The sequence below is a fragment of the Aplysia californica genome, unplaced genomic scaffold (assembly GCF_000002075.1).
Source record: "Aplysia californica isolate F4 #8 unplaced genomic scaffold, AplCal3.0 scaffold00031, whole genome shotgun sequence".
Taxonomy (NCBI): Eukaryota; Metazoa; Mollusca; class Gastropoda; order Aplysiida; family Aplysiidae; genus Aplysia; species Aplysia californica.
Window position 1 is genome coordinate 1,215,922 of NW_004797301.1, and position 22,059 is coordinate 1,237,980.

The 22,059-nt window shown below is 39.5% G+C and overlaps 1 protein-coding gene across 1 annotated transcript in view; it reads right to left on the reverse strand.

The window, feature by feature from the left end:
* Positions 1 to 920: 920 nt before the first annotated feature.
* LOC101859997 overlaps positions 921 to 22,059 on the reverse strand; it is a gene marked incomplete at its 5' end in the record, with an annotated part of 45,084 nt that continues 23,945 nt past the window's right edge. Inside the window, 14 exon segments of the mRNA XM_035973800.1 lie at positions 921 to 7,094; positions 7,909 to 7,995; positions 8,943 to 9,091; positions 10,076 to 10,327; positions 11,363 to 11,490; positions 12,588 to 12,671; positions 13,804 to 13,911; positions 14,911 to 14,994; positions 15,579 to 15,643; positions 17,630 to 17,677; positions 18,386 to 18,439; positions 19,189 to 19,350; positions 19,856 to 19,904; positions 21,097 to 21,375. Coding sequence (XP_035829693.1) covers positions 6,948 to 7,094; positions 7,909 to 7,995; positions 8,943 to 9,091; positions 10,076 to 10,327; positions 11,363 to 11,490; positions 12,588 to 12,671; positions 13,804 to 13,911; positions 14,911 to 14,994; positions 15,579 to 15,643; positions 17,630 to 17,677; positions 18,386 to 18,439; positions 19,189 to 19,350; positions 19,856 to 19,904; positions 21,097 to 21,375 — 1,696 coding nt within the window.

Sequence of the window (22,059 nt, forward strand, 5' to 3'; positions counted from 1 at the left end):
ATACACACTGCAAGTCGCTCCCAGTGGCTTGATGTGCGAACTGTTGTGCAGAGAACCACTGGAAAAGGCTCCAGCACATTCCTTTACGACGACATGGACGTTATATTAATTTTCTGCAAAACTGGTCTCTTTCACTGGAAGTTCTTTTTTTAAGACCAATTTAGTGACATGTATGTCACCATTAAGTTTTGTACCAAACCTGGGCTCTAGCATTGTGGGAAAAGCCGCTCTGGAGATAGAGAGTTAACCAAACTTCACAAAAAGTGTTGTCCTATATCTACCAGTGAAGACAAAAGACAGATTCACATACAGGCAGACTTTAAAACTACCAGGGACGGTGGAAATGATATCAGGCACATATGAATTCTCAGTCTGTTACAACCTGTCATCTGGAGGTTTGAACAACGAAACAGAATGTGAGAGAGGACAGCAAGCTGTCATTATTCAAAATTCAACTATACAAGTTCTACTAATTAGCAGTAAAAATGAAAATAGTTTGTCCATCAGTGTCTGAAAATGATCAATGCGTCTGCAGAGGAGAATATCTCTTAATCAAGCAAAATAGAAGAAAAAAAGTATCTAGATAATTTCTGGTTCTGCTGTGACAATGAAGAAACCAACTCTGGGAGAGAAGAGTTAGCCATATTTTGAGCATGTAAGATTGTAAGTTTGATTTCCTCTAGTGGATGAGCACAGCTTTGTAGGCTTCCCTCATAGCTTCAGCATTTCAAATTCATGAAGCCTCATATGAGTTGCTGCCATCAGTGAATGCTGTTCTCTAACTGGGTGTGTTGGGGGCCTAGGCTCTCCCGTAAGTGATTCGTGCTGAAAACTTTCAGAGACATTTTCAGGGTGCTCTGGAGCCTTTCTTCTTCTCCCATGAGGACATTCAATCAAAGACAACTCTAGATACAATACAATTCTGATTTATGATTCCTTTATTCCAAACACAGTTTTGATTGAACAAGTATGAACATTTCCCTACTCAAAAGGCCAATGTTGGAAGGCAAAAGGCTCATAAAAACTTCTCATTTCATCAACACATACTAAAACTAGCATAAAATTAAATCAACAAATCTATGGACACGAGCATTTTCAATACTATTTGAAGACGTTTGCAAAATCAGTACCATCAAATACACATGATAAAATCAGCAGCATATTCTCTGCAGCTGACTAAAATTATAGACATAGCGCTCTGTTAGAACTTTATTAACTCGAATTTTAAAGTTTTACAAGAGAGACAAAAGACTCTCTGACATTATTAATGTTAATACTTGCGAAATCAAATTCTGTCAATGTATTGTCAAGGGCCATAGACAAAATTCTATAAAGAAAGAAGTGAGATTTACTAGAACACATTACTGAGCAATCTGAGTTAGCGACAAAACATCCTTTGTTAAGCGGGGCTCTCCGTCTCAAGCGCTGCTCCACTGAACCTCACTAATGTGTTAGCGATGTTAGAACAGAGCACACTTAGCTTTTGGTTGCTCCATTCTAACCTCTCTATCTTTGGGTTGTCTTTACATGCACATGTTTAACAGGCTCTGGGTTGTTCCTTGATGTCCTGATGGCCAGCTAGTGAGCTATTATGTTTCGCGTGTGTGAAAACTTCTTTGTCCCTCAATTCTTTAGTGAAGTTCACTGACCCATGGCGATCGACCAGCGCTCTGTCTGATGAAAACTCATTATATAGCATTAGGGAGGTTCAACGGATCACTTATTTTGTTGTGGTGGATAGCCAGGTGCATGCAGAATTTAAAGTATGTTTTTGAGCATTCTTAATTTGAATCTGGATTCAATATTTACTTATACACATTGTGTATTGAGGTATCAGGAATCACTTGTTGCAAAAAAATTTTTTAAAATTATACACATATTTGAGTTAGCGAGGTTCCATAAGAGCACCATCCATATGCCCATCTGCATCTCATACATAAACTAGTATCTTACTTTCATATATATAGTAGCAGCAAGAAGTATAATTAAAGAAAAATTGAATAACAAAGTCCCTTTATCTAGCTGCCTGGCATAATATACTGAACAATCAGGACTCAATCACGCCACGTTTTGACAACTATTTACCACAGGCAAAAACTTGTCAAACTTTTAGTGACAATTGAAGACTGCAGGGGAAAAAACTGGTGATGTCACATTTTCCTCCTTTCTGAAAATTAAGACCCCAGAGACTACTGTTACTTTCATGTGTAGTATTTTAAAAACATTTTTGTGTTTTACATCTACATCATGAACTGCTGAAATATTCATTTAGAGGTTATTTTAAACAAGTTTCATCTTTCAATGTCATCATTGTGTTGAGCAGTAGGAATTTGAAAAAAAAGACTATGCTTTGATCTCTTTTTGTAGTTTTTAATTGAGAATGTGAGAGAGATCCATACACACTCAACATTGTAAAGAACAAGAGTACACATGAGTGCTCACAACCAAAATCAGCCACAAAGAAACTCAGAGGTGGCATATATCCATAAGAACAAACGACTACAACATCATGCATTATATATGAATTGTACTTGAATTTGGGGTAAGCGTCTAGAACTGGATGTACATGTGAGTAGGAGCTATACAAATAAGAAATATTATAATAATGATTATTATTATTATCATTATTATGAATATGAGGCCACAACTGTACAAACAGTGTATCACAGATATTTCATGACTAAGAGAGGGGAAAAAATAGGGAGGGGGTGGAAGAGAGAAAAAGAAAGGGTAGAAGACAACACTTGCACAACTTAACAAACATCTTCCCATTCGAACAGCGCTGTAACTACATGTCAGCTCTTAAATCTATATTTAAATGTAGGCATTTTAGACGCCCCCATTGACACAACTTTGACTGCTAACTGAGAGAACAAGATGTAGTAGGTCACATTTTTTAACCGATGATTGCTGGCTTATTCAAAATTAGGCAGCAGCGGAGATATCAAGGAGGTCAATAATGAGTTTCCATTGACAAAGGAGCTTCAATGACAGCCTTCCTGGATGGGGGATAATAGTAATCAAGATGTAGGAGTCAAGGGGTTGAGATCATTTAGGAGGTGGGGATCTACTCTGCATTTCAGGGCAACCCAGGCTGAGAGGGAAACAACACCACATCAGAAAGACCGAGGTAGTCAAAATAAATTCTTCCCACTCCAGAATCGAACTCAGGACTTTTGTGTGCAATGGTGAAGTGCCTAAACACTACACTATGGACGCCAGTATGTCAACTTTCTCATGCTTCTCAAACACATGTGAAGCCATAAATAGCTTTACTCCTCCACCCTCTGAAGACAAATGCCCTCAGGTAAAGTCAAAACACGTTGGTGGCCCAGTGGCAACAGGAAATTCGAACCTGCCTAGAAGCGGTGAAAGAAACAAGGCACTTCATGCAGAAGGAGTCAATAAACAGACGAGCTGTTCGTTTCTGATGACGGTTCAAGAAAACATTTCCGTTGCATTGAAGGTAAATATACGTCCTGATCATAAACACTCACTCACTGTGAACAACACGAAAACAAAAGCTGCATTCCTCTGACTTGACATGATGGTGTAAAAGACATAACGACAGAAAAAAACAGGACCACAACAAATATTATCAGTTTGTGAAAATACAGCCATAAAGAGGAGCACAAGATGAGGTACATAAACAACTGGCCAGGAAAGAAATGCTTAGAACACCAGTGAATGGAAGTTTTTAAAAAAACCTCGACGGGAGGTCGTTTCTCTTCTAGTAAGCTCCATCTCTCTGAAACTCTTTCCCACAATACTGACGAATACACTATCGGAGGTAAATTTAAAATGAATCTTATGAAATGCCCTCTTGATAGTTAAGTCCTCGAGTACAGAACTCTTATGTTCATAATATATCATCATCGATTGTGTTAATTTAGAGAGCTTTACTCTTAAGAGCGTATTTATGTATCCATGTTCATTCACATGTATCTTGTGTGAAGATGAAGGTATTGTAAAGGAACTAAAGCGTATAGTACAGACATGGGGACTCTAGAAATTATCTAAATGATTATCAATTTTAGTATTTCCAGTGAGGTCCTCTAGCTATCCATCAACATGCAACATGGGGGGTTTGTCAAACAAACAAATGCCAAAGACACAGACCAACACAAACCTGCTTCTTTTGCTTAGTCTTAGAAAGAATTTTATGCCTATGTAGCACATATTACCTCTTTGTACATAGCTGTACGAAAACAAGTATAGAAGATAAAGCCAACCCTACGCATAAAGCTACAAATAAAAGAAACATACCACACGTGACAAAATCATGTAAATTTATGTAAATGACGACCTGATTTGAAGATTAAAAAAAGAAAGGCGATAAACCATTGAGACAGTTTCCTTTCAAATTGAGCTTGCTTACAATAAATTTACAGGACCAAAACTTTGGTTTCTTTTTCAAGCAAAGTGTAGTCTTGTCAAAAGAAACAAAAAACTAAAGCCACAGAAAGGATTGTCAAGAAGTTTTAAGTTCATCAAGTAATTTCACTGCAAGTGGGCAGTACTTTATTTTTTACCTGAAACAACAAAAATACAAGAGGAAAAAAACAATACTTTAAACAAATTTTACGGAATCTTTTACACACTCCACATCAGCCTGTCGCAAAAAAACAACATACAGCCCAGCATGCACAAACTGAAATCGGTGGGACACGGAAACCGTTTCATTACCTACTAATTCCACAATGTATAAATGTTGTAATACAAAGGAAAGACATGGATAAGACAAAATTCAAGACTTTTAAAAACTGTAGGAAAAGTGTGTGTTCACTATGCTTGTGTTCACTATGTGTGTGTGCAAGACTGTATAATGTTTAAGGCTGAATGTTCTTTTTTCCTCAAAAGACGGGGGGGTATTTTTAATACATTTTTTAAAAACAGTATTTTGATATGCAGGCAAGTAAGAAGACTTTACGTACAAGGACTATGGATTGATGACATATATACAAAAACCGAATGAATAAGAAACTTATAAACAATGTTCAAGGAGAAAAAAGTCAACTTGCAGGAGTACACTTGGATTATCTTGAAGCCAAATCAACTGATATTGCTAATTAGGTGCATATATTTGTCTGGCCGCCATCTGAAATAAGGCACAACTGCTTAGAGAAAGTGGCAACACAAAAAACAATCTAAAATGGATCATCTGTGCCCCACAGACCAAGAAACGTACATAGATAAAACCAACTGTGTTTAAAATCAAAGCGAAATTTTACGGAAGATTTGACTTTGCCCTAGGTAGAAACTAGGTCATTTCTACAAAAGAAAATATTCACACCATTTAAAAAAGTAGATAACAACAATGAGTCTTCTCGTTATTTGATGAAAGAAGAGTAATTTTCAGTGACTTGTGCGTCAGCATGACTGCTAGTACAACATTTTAATAACAGATCAATAATACGGTAAACTGGAATTTTTAACAGGGCGCATAAAAACCCCCCAAACCATAATGCACTTAATAATTCGTTAAAAAAGAAATTATTTACTTATATAATTTGAATGATAGCAAAATGCACATATCACTGCATGTATTTAAAAGAACTGAAATGGCAGCTAAAAACCTGTCTTAGGAACTCTCAAACAATACTTTAATCCCATTGTTACATAGGATGGGTTTAAAAAAACAACTTTTACCGCAATTAATTTTTGCAATCCAGGACGGTGAACAGATTCAGTCATTTTGCAGTCCTTTTCAAAATGACAGATTTACGTGACTGGCACATATGCAATATAGCACATTTCAAAGCTGTCCTTAATTTTCTGATAAAATACTGTTCAAAGCAATTGTAGAACAGTCAGTTTAATGAAATCCTGTAGGGTGCATTTAAGAACGCACACTGTACAGAAGGACGGCATCTTCGTTCACCATATTCAATATACGACAGACATGCAGGAGCTGTCATGAAGGGAAGGATTACAGTTGGCTGAAAGAGATGGAGATCTCTGAGCATTGGAAGATGGGCAAGGCTTGCCCAGTCAGTAAGCTGAACTAGAAGTACAAAATGTCTTTCGTCATTTTATGCTAATGAACTGTAAAAACTCGACCTATAAATTTCACTTATCAGTGTCCATGAGGCAAAAAACGGAGCAGTAACTTATTTTGTCAGCACGCTTCAGATATCAAAAGGAAACAAAATAAGTTCGGTCCTTTATCATGGTCCAAGTTCTGAGCCTTATCGTGTGGATTCATCCTCTTGGTCCCAGAACTAACCTCACACCTCTTTCTAGGGTTCTACACCTTCATTGTATATTTGTGAGTTTGGGTGACATCAGCGGTCTAATGATAAGGCTGTTGGGCTTGCAACCAAAACGTTGTGGGTTCAAAACTCATCAGGGCCCCAACTTTATGTCCTTAGGAAAGGCACTCTACTCGAAATTTCCTCACTTCGCCCAGGTGGGAATGGGTACCAAGGTATAAACAATGAAACCTCTTGTCAGTTTGTAAGCGTTCAAGCACTTAATTAGCTACTTGCACAGTAGGTTTCCAAGGTAGCTGAGAATGCTTCTGGGTGTTCTAAGATAATAATATAGATCGTAAAATGCATAGAGCTTACTGTTGAGCTGGGATATGCACTTCTCTGGATACATCAGCACTGTCTGTGAAACTCAAGTTTCTCAATGTTATAATTTCAAGAAGCACAGAGTTCTGCCACAGAACTATTCATTTCTCTATGATGTATCCGCATTCTTAATGCCATTTTCCCCACAACCTCCCGCGCATAAAAGCATTTCATATTTGTACATGCACATCCATCTGCTTCACCTCCTCTGAGATAAGAAGTAATAGCATTTACAGAAACTACTGATACATTTTCTATATATATCTCTTCATTCTCACTGCTTTATATGGAAGGATTAAGATACTGGAAGTTCCATGGCTCTTTCCAGAGTTATAATTTCCAAAACTTTTCCCCGGAGAACTCGGAGAGCTGCTATATCGTTGACTTGAGCACATGAAACCTCTTGAGGGACATGCGCACTGAGCCCAGCTCTCTGTCCAGCCGGTCAAGCTCTGTCTCCAGGCGGTCCTTCTCTCGGCGGTGTCCCTGTGACGGTAGCTTGCTCAGGGCCGACTCAAACTGAAATCAGCAGAATGGAACGTTACACCACACTGACTAGTGACAGCACACTGACCAGTTACAGCACACTGATCAGTCAAGTTTATTCGTGGTGGTGCTGGTACTACTGGTAGGGGGTCATATGATTGTGACTGTGTTGTATGAGTGTGGGTGGTGGGGATGGGGAGGTAGGCGTCTGGGGGGGGGGTGGGTAGGTGGTTGTTGGTTGAGTTATTGATTTTTTTCCCCCTTTATTTGATTTACTCCAGGCAAACATTTTGTTTGTTTGCTTTAGTGAGTGTTTTACAACACAAATAGCTCACATACGAGTCAAAGGCCAAAGGTGTTATAGGAAAATTTCAAAAACAAAAAAGGAGGAGTGACGAGGTCGATTGATGTTTAATAGGAAAGAAGGAGCAAGCCACACCAGAGCATTCCCCAACTACCCACCATGAATATTTTTAGAGCCTACTATAACAATTGGGGTCACCGTTAGACACAAAGATATTTCACAGTAATACAAAGATAGTTAGACTGGTGGCAGCAACATAAGGCAGAGTGCAGCAAAACTTAAAGAAGCATCTTTCCTCGTCAAGAAGAGGAGGCCTATGGACTACGAATGAAATTGGTACCTAAAGAAAAAAGTGATCTTATAGTAATAATTAATTTATATGGGCTAAAAAAAAAAAGGGACAATTTTGGTGTACAACTATTTACATTAGGCTCTCTACTAAAAAGATTACGTACATAGGCGTAACGGTCACAAATCCTTTGACTAGTGTTCAGACATACACAATCTATCAGTGAGACAAAGATTAGAATCAGTGAATTCTACCTTTCGCTTATCATTTTGAAGATCGTCATATTTCCGCTCCAGGTTCTCAATATTCTGAAGGCGCTCCCGCAGCATTTGGTCCCTTGTCTGAAACAAAACGTAAAAGAATTCATAGATTTAATAACAACAATAATAGATAGCATTTGTATAGGGCTAGTTCTCACTCAACAGCAAGCTCTATGTGTTTTACAATCTATACTATTACCCCAGAAGACCTGATAGCATTCTGAAACCACCTCAACTTTCTAGGAAGCATACAATGCAAGCTGTCATTTATAGGGGCTAAGACACTGACAAACAGACAAGATCTTTCGCTGTCTTTGGCCGCGTACCCATTCCTCTCCGAGTGAAGTGAGGAAAACACGAGTAAAGTGCCTTTACCAAGGAGACAACATCAGGCCTGTGGCTTGAATTCTCGAACTCGCAACCTCACGATTACCTTTGAACTTTTGAAACTTTACAAACTGCCAGAGCTGTTTATATTTAAACACACCAGAGAGGCACACACACACAACCACCCCACACCCGCCCAAACCCCCCCCCAGAAAAAAAACAACAAACAAAAGCTTTTCTGGGACCTGCTCTAATGGCTACCTGTATAAGACAATCACCTGTACAAATGACCACATCCCTTTTCCTCCCTTGCATATAATTTACATAACAATGACACTGTGAAAGATAGCCACCTTTTTAATACGGCCACTTTGCTCCTCGACAATGGGTTGCCTTCTTAGGCAGTATTGTCGGAACATGAGTATGCCATAAAGACATCGCAGAAAATTTCTTTCAATGTCTATAATACTTGTGGCCCTATTGTCAATATTCCTGACTGCTTCATAAAAGGTGAAAGCCTGCCACCTAAATTATCTAAATCTACCGATGGGGGTGTAAAAATAATAGATAGCATTTGTATAGTGCAAATTCCCGCTCAACAGCAAGCTCTATGCACTTCATAATCTATATTATTGCCCAAGCAAGTCTGATAGCATTCTGAAACAATCTCAATTTCCTGGGAAAGCACACAAATCCCTTACTGAATTCAGGTTGGAGGATTTGTTCCCGGTGTTTGACGGGCGAGCCATCGAAGTGTAGACGTCTTCCCAGGCTGGCCGCGCCAACACCTCACCCGACTTGGTCATCTCTACTGCCCGCTCGCCGCTCAGACCGTTCTCAAACACCGGCTCTGAGAAAAAAAATGGAAACAAAATTTTTTAAGAAGGATGATACAGTAAAATCTCGGTATAACATACTCCTTTCAGACCAAGGACTTTATAACATCTTAACCAAAATACGTATTCTCCCCAAAGCGGTGGTGGAATTTTCATTTCTTCCCCCCCCCCCCAAAAAATCCAAGAGGTTGTTGCTTTTGTTTTAGTAGAGATTTTATGGCGCTCGCAATTGCATAAGGTCATAAAAGCGCCAATTCAAGGAGGGACTGAGGGGGGCTGTGACTTAATCTAAATATTGACCAAAACCAAGACATGCTGTGAACGGTTGTGAATGCAACCAAATTGTGTTTTGCGTGCTCATATGACATTATGCAGTTGCGATCGCTGTAAAACTCTTACTAAACCACAAAGATGAGGAAAAAATGCAGGAAACAAATGCTGCTCTAAGGACTCTGGCCCATGACGACACGGTCACCAAGTTTGACCGCTGGCTACATCGAAGAAAATGTGCATGGAGATCAAAAGTTGTTATTTCTACTATGTACAAAAATTCCTGTCTGCAAAATAAAAATTATTGATTTTCACAAAACGGTGAACTTACGTTTGGGACAGACCCCGTACAAAAACAACAACAATAACAAGTGACACAACCTACAATAACAAATAACACAACATAAAAATTACAGTTCGTATATTAATGTCTTATGATGACCAATGCATTCCAACAGGAGAATATTTCTCAAGTGAAATGGAAGAATTTAAGGTGACTGTGCTTCTGCTATGGCCCATGAGACAAATTCTGATGGAGAAAAATTTTCATGTACTGAGCATTTAAAAAGCTTCATTTCAACTTGTGGACATGCACAGCTTGCGGGCTTTGATCAAAGCTTCAAGATTTTTTCAAATCGTGAAGTCTCCAATAACTTGCTGCTCCCAACTGGGTCTGTCAGCAGCTAGGCTTTCTCATGTCCAACACAAAAACAACAACAAAGACTTACTTCTGGACGCGTTGCTCAAATCTTTACTCCTGGGACTGCGGGTCCCCGACAACCTCCCCTCTTTGACCTTGGCACTCTCTCCTCTCCCAGGTCCTCGAACTGTCGACAACGGGGCACTGGCCGTGGTGGAGGTGGTAGCACCGTCCCTCCGTAGGATTCCTTTACTTTTGTTGCTGTCCTTAGCTGTTACATTGTTCAGGCCTTGTGCTGAATAGCCAGACTTGTTTGAGCGATTTGGAGAGCTAGGAAATTCTGAGGAAGACAAGAAATAGAACAGTTTTTTTTCTTCTAGTACTAGTTTTTGTCCGCGTTTTAAGAAACTGCAACACAAGAAAGTAATATAAGCGCCAAAGACTAACAGTGTTGCTAGAGAGTAATATATAAAAAATAAGAATGAGGAGAGATAACGACGATAGATGTTTCATAGGAAAGAAGGAGCAAAAGTGCACCAGAGCGTCTGCCAACCACCCATGCTCAGGTAAGAGAAAAGGTACCCAGACCACACTAGAGCTCATAAACCAATAGCTTTCATCCTGTAAGTACTCATGGGTAGGTAAAAACACAGATAAAAGTTTACTTGAGGCACAACCCCCCCAAAGTCCCAACCAATTCTTAGAAGAAAAATAATAACAACAATAATATTATAATAATAATAATTACAACAACAACAACAATAATAATGATAATAATGATAATAATAATAATAATAATGAGGACAAATTTCCGCTCAACAGCAAGCTCTGTGCACTTTACAATTTATAATATTACCCAACACATCTTATAGCATGGTGAAACAATCTCACTCTCCTGGGAATCATACAGTGCAAGTATCCATTTTACAGACGCTAAAACACTGAAAAAGGCACCTTTCACTCATGATGTTAAGGCAACATTCAAAAAGCGGAATGTGGGTGATTGGAGGGTGCCACTGGCAAGTTTTACTTAGTAATAAAGAGAAATAGCATTTGTATACCCCAAAATACTGCTCAACAGCAAGGTATGTGCTTTACAATCTACATTATTACCCCAGCAGATCTGATGGCATTCTGAAACAATCTCAACTTCCTAGGGAGTATACGGTACTTATTCACTTTCTCTCTGTTGTTTCTGTCATAATTCATTCACAGCACTAAATGACCATTTTGTGTCCATGTTCTTCCCTGTACTCATACAGAAACAAAGTGAGTGGAATCCCCCCCCTCCCCATGTGCACAGTTGATGAAGTAAGTATCTAAGGGAATGGAGGGCTCAAGTTTACTTTTACCTCAACACTAACCCCTAACCAACCTGCTCTGTGGCTTCCAGATGACAACTCTGTGCCATAAAACTTCCTTTGGAGCTTGGGCTCGAACTCGCCACCATCCAAGGAGTGCTGCAACTTCTTCAACTCCCTCTCCGCTCTGATGATAGGAGACCTGAGGGAGACAAGAGAATTTGGTTTGACTGGAGCAGAACACCTCTTCAACCCTTTCACGAGAATGATAATAATAAATAACCTTTACATAGTGTATTTTCCACTAGCCTTTCTTCTCCGCTGCTTTTGTACTTAAGTCACGCTCTTACACCCGCAAATGCAACAAGGTTTATTTAGGGACGAGGTGTGTCTCTTATATGTCACTCATATGTGTGTTCCATGAGCAGTTTTCAGGAAACTTGTTAAAATGAACCACAGGCGGACGGATTTTACCTGATATCGTAATAATCATTCCACCAACAAAGATGAAGTTCATACACATGAAGTACAATGAAATATGCACTGCCATACATGGAAACTATTATCTTTGAAATTAATGGAGAACTGTAGAGCCTAGAACAGCATAGAATGCAGTACACACAGTTACACTGGCAAATAACAAGGCACTAGATGAGAATCAGATGGATGTGACTTGATATCGCAACTACCATTCTTTTGACAATGATGAAATTTATACACATGAAACAAAATACGTCTTCTGTACATGTACCAAAAATCTTTGTAATTTATAGTGAACTTTAGAAAATAGAAGAGCCTTGATTACGATACGCACGGATTAAATTTGTTGGAATTCAGAACATTTTGCACACACAGTAACACAGGTAAATATTGTATTTAGATCAGGTTTTCAAAGACTGAGAGGGTGGAAACTTGCTTTTATCTACATAAATAGAATATTTCATGGATTGAGTATGTCCATCAATGATTTATTTATAGAGGCACCAGCCATCCATGTCCAGGTGCTGTTTTAGCAAGGATCGAGTATGTATGGAATATTTCACGGATAGAGTGAGTAGCTGCCAGTATTTAGTGTCAAGAGTGTAAAATACAGCATGACTTGCACGCCTGCAACTGAAGCACGCAGTATCCGCCAGTAACCTCCACGTAACCCTGCACACAGCGGTTCCGCCGAGATTTAACGACTTCCTGGTGCCTCTGGGCTGAAAGATAACTAACAGGCATGATTTCAGCCAGTTTTTCAATGCTAAGATACGCTAAGATACGTATGTAAATGAGTGAACTAACTTAGAGACGAACCTTGTGAATTCACTGTCTGTCTCCGACTCTGGCGACTGGTCTGTGGAAGTTTCCTGTCTCTCCCGAGACAAACTTCGAAATGTCCTGATGATTTGACAAAAGCAAAATGACATTAACCCTATCCGTACAGTGTTTTACTATCGTATCCATACGACATGGGGAACTCTGTGTCACCACTTTCCAAAGAGAAAATTTACTCGTTAATCCGATTCGTACGCATTGCATGGGAGTCTATCAAAATGATTTTTTGAGAAATACTGAAAGTTTCAAAAACATCTTCATACTAGAAGTATTCTAAAATGTGAAGAATACAACCCTGGGGGTACAAAATGACCCCAGGGCGTACGAATAAGGTTAACATTTTTTCACTTAAGATTGCATTTATGTAATGATCAAACAGAACAAAAAATTTTCCAAAGTGACTTAGCAATGCTCATGAAGTGTCGTAGGGTAGGCTTTAACGCATGAAGCCTCTCTTCCTCTATTGTGTCCATGTACTTATGCACACTACACATCACAAGAAAGAACATAAGCTGACCTAAGTTTTGATATGCAATGTGATGGGGTTCAGTTTTATGAACGAGTCGTAGAAATCGTTGTCAAAGACAATGCTAGAAATCTTAATGAGTGGCTTTGTGACTTTGCTTAACTCGTGAAGTGTAATAGGGTATAAATGCATAAAACCTTCAATCCAATTCCTTTTTTGTTACATTTATGGGTACATCTCAGCTGGAGAAAGGTAACAAGCTGACCTAAATTTTGGTATGCAGTAAAATGGGATTTGTTTTCATGAATGAACAACTAAAATCTTCCACAATGTGGGCTCTGACAGTAGAAGTTCTCTCACAATTTTTGTTATAATGTAAGACGACTTGTGTCAAAAATTTTTTTTAAATCTTGAAAACTACAATTTAAGTGTAGAATAAACATAAATTCTAGAAAATTAAATTCGCTAAAGAAAATTATTGCTTGAATGGAACTACATTTTTGTTTTGAAAAATTAATCTTTGATTTATATTGCCCTTTAACTAAGATGAGTCTTGCGGTACCTTTCTCCAGGTACGCACACAGTTCTTTTATTTCCATTTATTCTTCCTTTAAGAAAAAAACCCAAACGGTTCAGTTCTCACAGACTAATATTTATTTTAAGAACAATTCAGTCCTTGCAGACAAGCAAACCTCAGGGCCAGTCATCTCTGCTCTCTGTGACACCTACCTTTCTGGTACAGGCCGAGATGTCTGCCGAGGGCTACGAGAGTTCTTGGAGCTGGGGCTACCCCTGGGCTGGTAGGCGTCCTCATAGCTAGTGCGAGTGATGGTGGAGCTAGAAAAAAATACAAAGGAGTTGAGTTTTCGTAAAGTTTTACAGTGTTACACAACAAATAGGTGACGTACAAAAAAAGACCAGGAGGACGATATGTGCTTGATAGGAATGAAGGAACAGACCGCACCAGAGTGCCCTTTTTTTGGGGAAAGGTTTTACGGCGCTCGCAACTGCATACGGTCATACGAGCGCCAAGGGGTGGATGTCCACAGAGAGGTCTAAAAAGGGAATCAGGCTTACTCTGCTTACCTCTCTAGCCTCAACAGCATAAAGTCTGCCTCGACTATCAAGGCATTCCAGAAATAGCAGTTTACAAGAGAGTGACAAATATATACAAAAGAAGTAGAGAAAAAAAGATGGTAGTAAGGATGAGGAAAGAAAAAGCGGCACTTCCCCCTGTGTTGTTTCTGCACAGTATGAGCATGACATTGATAAATCAGCCCATTTACAATTCTGGCATTTCTATGTTGATACTGAATCTTCGCATGTTGATGTTCCTGTACATCCACCTATAATTTCCCTTAAAGATCAGTAACATTTGTCTCATCTTTTCTCAAGCAATCAAATCAAGTGGGTGGGAGGCAGACACTCTGCCCCCCCCCCCCCCCCCCCCCCCCCCCCCCCCCAAGGGCAGTCATACTGACAGAAGTGTCTTTAGGCCATTCCCAAAGGGGGGATCTTTACATGTTCTTATAATGCACAGTAGAAGCACATCGACACAGTGATGGTCATTTAGTGCTGGAAGAGAGGTAAGTCAGAATGATAAAGAAAAAAAGTAAAGAAGAAGGAAACTACCAGTGGGCCCTCAGCAACCCACAGTTCCACTGAGAACATTTGGTGGGTAGAGCCAATAACAATAAACCATTCATTACAAAAGCAAGACCTCCCCCCAACTAACCACCAAAAAAAAAAAAATCAAGCTATTTTTTCTTTTTCTATTGGTAACGTCACAATGGTGACCTAATTGCATTTACCGGCAGATGTCTATCAAACACTTACCTGCGAGCAAGTGCCAGCTCGTGTTTGAGAATCTCGTTGTCGTGTTGTAGTTGTTTCGTCTCAAGCTCCAGCCGAGACAGTTTGCTGAAACATCAATCAATTCATCTATATCATCTATCTATATATGAATAAATATATGTATAACTGTATACACATATAAATTCCCTATCACATCTCTCACCCGCTTTAGGCTAACATCAATCAAAGAAAATGTGTCGGAACCTTAGTTTGCAGTGACCTCCAAATTTTTTAGCTGTATGTGCAGATCTGAGATGATTAAAAAGCTATACAAAACAAGGACTACAACTCAACACACAGGGGTAAAAGATACAAGGCCAAGGGCTGCAGGAACATGATCAACAATACAGTCCGACTTTGTAAGACATTCACCAACATAAAATATTAGTTAACTATGCACATAGTGAAATCAGCGGTACGTGGAAATCTTTTCATTTTGTACAAATTTTGCTATATCACACATAAGTCAAATATAATATAGAATTATGAATACACGTGTAAATAAAATATTGGGATTTGAAAATCTATTTGCTGTGTGCATGCTTTGCTAGGTACATGTTCACTATTTACTTTCAACATGTTTGCTATTAGCGTGTTTTACTGTATTTATTTATTCATTTTTTAAAGGAAGAAACTAGCAAATATTTTACTTGTTGCTCTCCAGGGCCTCAGATCTAGAGCTGAAGAGTTTCCCCTCTGTGGTAGACATGTTCTCCTGTATGGTGGGAGGTGAAAGGGGGCAGGTGAGCAAAAAGATACGCAAGTAATCAAATAGAACTATTTAGAGCATCTAATAAATGAGAATGTGTGCACGCCTGAGAGTAGTGTGTGGATGTGTGTATGCGTGTGTTTTTGTGCGTGTGTGTGTGTGTGTGTGAGAGTGTGCGTATCATCATCATCATCATCATCATAATCATCTGGTGCCTTGTCGACTGGCGTGGGCGATCATGGACCTCCACTTCACTCTAGTCTTGCGTTGCAGAAATGGTGTCCGCTGTTCTTGCTGCTCCTAGCCATGTTGTCATCTTGTCCAGTATCTTTTCCCTCTGTCTGCCTCTGCCTCTCTTTCCATCAAACTTGCCTGTTGTTACAATATTCTCCAATGCTTCTTTCCGCATTGTGCCCGAAGAAATTTTCCTGTCACTTTCTGATATTCGTCATAAGCTATCTTCTATAATTTGCTTCAACCAAGACTTCTTAATTTGTTTTTCTAGCTGTCCATGGGACACGTAGAGTGTGTGTATGCTATTGTTAAATGGTATCATTTTCTGTCCTTTGATCCATCATTTTGCATCATACAGTGCTTAGAACCTGCCAGAGATTAGGCGCTATATAAATTCTCATTATTATAATTATCAAACCAAAATGTATCAAACCATACTTAGAGTTGAATAAGTCTATGGCTCATGGTCGTCCCAGTCACAGGTGTTTTATGCCCCTAGCAACACAATTTAGATCATTTAAAAGGCAGCCGCTTCGGCCCTGCCAGTCAGGGCCAACACAAGCTGAGAGGAATTCAACATCTCGGCAGACAGATGAAGATAGTCAATAAAAACAACTCACCACACAGGAGTTCAATTCATATCTTTTGCATGCAACAGCAAAGCACCAAAATGACTACACAAAAGACGTCAATCATCTACAGCCAAGTAACAAAATAATGTTTTGTTTTAGTAAGAGTTTTACAGCATTTGCATCCCAATCAGATCACAAAAGTGCCAAGGATTAGGTGTTACAAGAGAGTAACATACACACACAAAAAAAAAAGGACTAGAGATAACGGCGATAGATATTTGATAGGAAAGATGGAGTGAACTTCCCCAAAGACCCACTAACCACCCACAACCAGACAATAGCCATGTCTACACAGAACAGATTAGTAAAAAAGTAACACTCAACAGATGGAAAAAATGCAAATCACAACAGAGAGTCCATTCATCATCTGTGAGATCAAATAACAATCTGGATAACACTTGAAACACATTCTTAGCTCTTGAAACATTACTTATCCATTTCAACTCTATGGGTTTTTTAGTTTTGTTTTTATCCCCATTACCAATAAAGTTTCGATAGTGAGACAGCTTAAACAGAATAATTGTGTTGAATGTATCAAAACAATTTAGATCATTTAAGAGGCTGTCTGCTTTAACCTTGCCAGTCAAGGCCAACCTGAGCTAAGAGGGTAAACAACGTCCACCACACATGGAGAGACTCAAGAAAAACCTTTCCAACCACTACAATGCAGACTCCTGTTCTAACAAAATACCTACATGAATTTTATTAAATACGAAACATTAAAATTAAATCAACGCACGAGAAAAAGTATGGAAAGGTTAACTGGCAACTAGGAAATTGCCTTCTCAGCTTAAAGCTTAACAATTGAGAACTGGTGAAAAATCACCCATGCTGAGACCATATCTCCTCAAAATTGCGCCAGCAGACAACCCAGATCCATCCTGTCGACCCTGCAAGGAGGAGGATGAAACTATGGACCATGTGTTCCTGAGATGTCCCGCCAGCTATCTACCAGAACCCGTCTGCTGGGACATTTCAGTAACCCACTTTCAGCACTTTTTAAGGACCCCCGGGCAAGTGTTGAGTTCCTGCGTGCTGTCGGCATCGCTGACCGTTTGTGAAGCCACAGCGCCAGAAGAGAGAGAGAGAGAGAGAGAGAAAGCTTAACAGAGCTCAACGGACTCACCTTGAGCAGTTGATGGTCTTTCTCCAAGGTCTCGTACTTGTCCACCAACTGCACATGCAACACAAATTTTAAGAAATTACAATTGAAAAATATATGAATGAATGAATGAATGAATGAATGAATGAATGAATAAATGAATGAAAGAACAAATGAACAAATGAATGAATGAAGGAATGAATGAATGAATGAATGGGTCAATCAGTCAATCAATTAATTAATAAATTATTCAATCAATCAACCGAAAACAAATAAATAAAAAGTCCACCTTTGATCAATGTCTCCTGAGAAAACCTAGGTTAAATGGTAAATACGATGCATACATAAATGAAACTAAAGGCTACATTAACAACACACACGAAACACAATAGCACAATCCTCATCATCATCATCATCATCATCAAGTGTTAAATTTGAAACAGACATTAACGATCATCATGGTTGCCCGCTTATTTCTCTGCTCCGGTGCTCTAAAAAAACCATCTCTTAGTACGCTGTTCACTGTCTACCCCGGCCTCTTTTGCATTCTATTTTTCCAGTGAAAGCGAGATATTCAAGGCCTATATGTCTTTTCAAGTGTCCATTAAACAGCATTTGTCTGTTCCCAATTCGATTGCTCAGTGCAACACTCTTCATATGTCACTTTTCCACATGGCGTATGGCCAGAGGCTTACACTAAGCAGGTGAATCATTATTTACTAATGGGAAGCCCACTCAGACTACTTTCAGCACTAGCAAAGAATTTCTAATGTTACTCACCCTCTGAATTGTTGTCTTGGCACTGTGTAAAGACTCTGTCAGCTCTTTCTCTTTCTGAAATCCCATAAATAAAAAAAAAGAAAAACTATTTTAGTCAAGAATAACAACAAAATAACTGAACATGAAGGTATACTCTACATCTCACAGGAAGCATACCGAAGTAATAATGAATTATATATGTGCATGTGAGATAAGAGAAAAGGTGTACGTGTTTGGCTGTGTGTGTGTGTGTGTGTGTGTGTGTGTGTGTGTGTGTGTGTGTGTGTGTGTGTGTGTGTGTGTGTGTGCTCAGTGGTGTTAGTTGCATGTACTAAAAATATACTTTCTTAAAAATTCAAATTTTAAATGTTGACCCCCCCCCCCCCCCCCCCCAAAAAAAAAAAGAATAAATCAATCTTTGTATTTCTCCTGAAAAATGTTGCTTTCTGTACTTAATAAATTGGAACAGCTTGTCGACAGTATCTTTGGTATAGCAGTCAGATGCTTTGCCTTCAGGTAAAGAAGATATGAGTTCACATTATAAGATAAGTATTCTCCTTCTCTGTACCTCAGTGCCACACCATCATCCTATCTCACCCTCACTCTCTCTGTACACAAACTGCTCTCTCTGTCTCCGTTTTTTCCGCTCTCTTTCTCTAGCTCTCTATTCCTTTCCTTCTCTTTTTCTCTCTTCCTCGCAACAGCGAATCCCCCCACCTCCCCATTCTCTCTTTCACTCTCTCTCTCTCATTCTCTATCCCTGTCCCCGTCTCCTCCCCTCTCCCTCCCTCCCCCTCCTTCCTCCCCTCCCTCCTTCCCCTCACCTTGTAAGCCATCTGCAAACTGTCTCCCAGTCGCTTGTTCTTCGAGTCAAGATCACCGGCCCGACTCTCCTTCTCCTTGGCAAACTCTGTGAGTTCCTCCAGCCGAGACCTCAGGCTCAACACCTGGGACTGTGTGGTGTCGTAGCGCTCTGCGTAGTCAGACTGAGAAGGAATTTTTTAGCTTCAGTAAGAGTTTTACAGTAAAGGAGCTCGAACAGTTACAGGGGAATTATCATGACTTTGCTTTTTAAAGTTAGAAAACAAAGGAGCTTGAACATTAACAGAGGAATTATCATGGCTTTGTTCTGTAAAGTTAGACAGCAAAGGAGCTTGAACAATTACAAGGACATTTTTATGACTTTGCTTTGTAAATATAGAAAGAAAAGGAACTTGATCATTTACAGGGGAATTTTCATGACTTTGCTTAGTAAAGTAGGAAAGCAAAGAAGTTTGAACATTTATGGAGGAATTATAAAATTTTATAAAATTAAACAGCAAAGGAGCTTGAACATTTAAGAGGAACTATTATGACTTTGCTTTGTAAAGTTAGATCTCAAAGGAGCTTTGATATTTACAGGACAAATATCATGAGCCTGCTTTAGAAAGTAAAAGGTATATACACACTCAAATTACTGCTTATATCTAAAAGAGAAAAAAAACCACATACTGCTCGGATTTCCAAGCCCTGCATCTTTTGCTGAAGCTCTCGGATTTGGCTGTGAAAGGTAACAATCAAAAATGAGAGTAAAGGAGGAACTCCATGAAACTTTTTTCTCTACAGGTTTGAGGTTTTACTGCACTTTCAAGCCGCGACATACATAGAATTTTGTTTTTCCCTACTTTTCATTAAACAAAAATCAAAAGTGAATTTACCCTCAGCTACAGTCTTCACTTCAAGCCCATTTTCATTATTCAGTATAATCTTTGACAATAATAAACTTACTTGGTATGATGGAAATATAAAACCATTATGAAGTAAAACTCTTACTACAAGGAAAAAATGAACACTTGAATAGAGTTGAACTTGCTCTGAAATCCATCGATCCAAGACCATCACCTGTAACAACCACCACTCCCCCCCCCCTCAAGGCTTAAAATTTATTTAAAGTTATAATACCACTCTTCAAGACATCGACCAGTCTTGGACAATTTTGAGAGTTTACACGTATCCATAGAACCTTTACTAAATTAATGATGTCCACATTTAAAAATAACTTCCATTGAGAATTCATCTCTTTTTTCCTGTGAAAATTAATACGGAGGAGGAGTCGAAGAAGAAGAAGAAGAAGAAGAAGAAGAAGAAAAAGAAGAAGAAGAAGAAGAAGGAAAAGGAGAAGGAAAAGGAGAAGGAGAAGGAGAAGGAGAAGAAGAAGAAGAAGAAGAAGAAGAAGAAGAAGAAGAAGAAGAAGAAGAAGAAACAAGAATACATCTTATTATAAGTGTCGAAGGTTAGTGGTATTACAAGAGAGTAACAAACACAAAAAAAAAAAGAAAGAGGAGGGATAAGGTTGATAGATGTTAACAGGAAAGAAGGAGCAAACCATATCAGAGCACCCACCAACCACCCACATCGCACTGACAAACAACCTCCACACACAGAAAATGTCCACCTTCACAGAAACAGACAACCCCCCCCCCCACACACACACAGACAACATCCCCCCTCCCCCCCCCCTCACAAACTCCACATGCAGACAACTTACACATACACATACATATACAGACAACTTACACACACACACACAAACACACACACAACAACTTACACACACACACACATACACACACACAGACAACTTACACACACATAGACAACTTACACACACACACACACAAACACACACACACATACATAAACACACACACAACACAGACAACTTATATACACACACACACACAAACACTCACATCTTGGCATCCTGACAATCATCCTCCAGCTGCTGACAGCGCTGTCGTAGCTCGTGATTCTCGTTGACCAGAATCCTCTCTCCCGCATTCATCGCTGCGGCAGCCGTTGCTGCCCCGTCACCACCGCTGCTGCCACTGTTGCCGCTGTCGGTCGCTGTTCCCACCTCGCGGTCCTGCTTGGAGGAAAGCAGCTGTCTCATCTCTCGCAGTTCCTCCTCGTAGTAGGCCCGGAGGTCGGACAGATGCTTCGCGTGCTTTTCTCTAAGGCTGATGCGGCTCCTGGAATTATTGTTATTTATTTTTTATTTAGTAGGGGTTTTTTGCGGCGTTTGCAACTGCATAAGGTCATATGAGTGCCAAGGGGTGGGTGTCAACAGAGAAGTCTTTACAGGGAATCAGACTTACTCTGCTCACCTCTCTAGCTTCAACAGCAAAAAGTCTGCTTCGACTATCAAGGCACCCTGGAAATATCAGGTCACAAGAGTGTGACAAACATACAAAACAAGTAGAGGAAAATGACAATAGTAAGGATTAGGAAAGAAAAAGCAGCAGTTCTCTGTTGTTGATCAGGCACAGTCATGAGCGTGACATGATGAATCAGCCCATTTACAATTCTACTGTGCTTGAAGGAGAAATGTCCCCCCCTTTGGGAATGGCCTAAAGACACTACAGTCAGTGGCACTGCCGCGGGGGATAATCGTGGATGATGGAGAATTTACATTGTCTTTAATTGGGAGGTCCTTTACCCATCTAGCTCCATTTATTTTGAATTTGAACTTTCTCCCACAGCATTTGAGGGATACAAAGTCAGAGTCTAAATCTAAAATTCATTTTTAAAAAGTACCAAATGAAATCTCGATAGTTAGTCCTTATTCATAATTTTCTTATGTTCATAAGGCGATGAGCATATTGTGTGTGTGTGTGTGTGTGTGTGTGAGAGAGAGAGAGAGAGAGAGAGAGAGA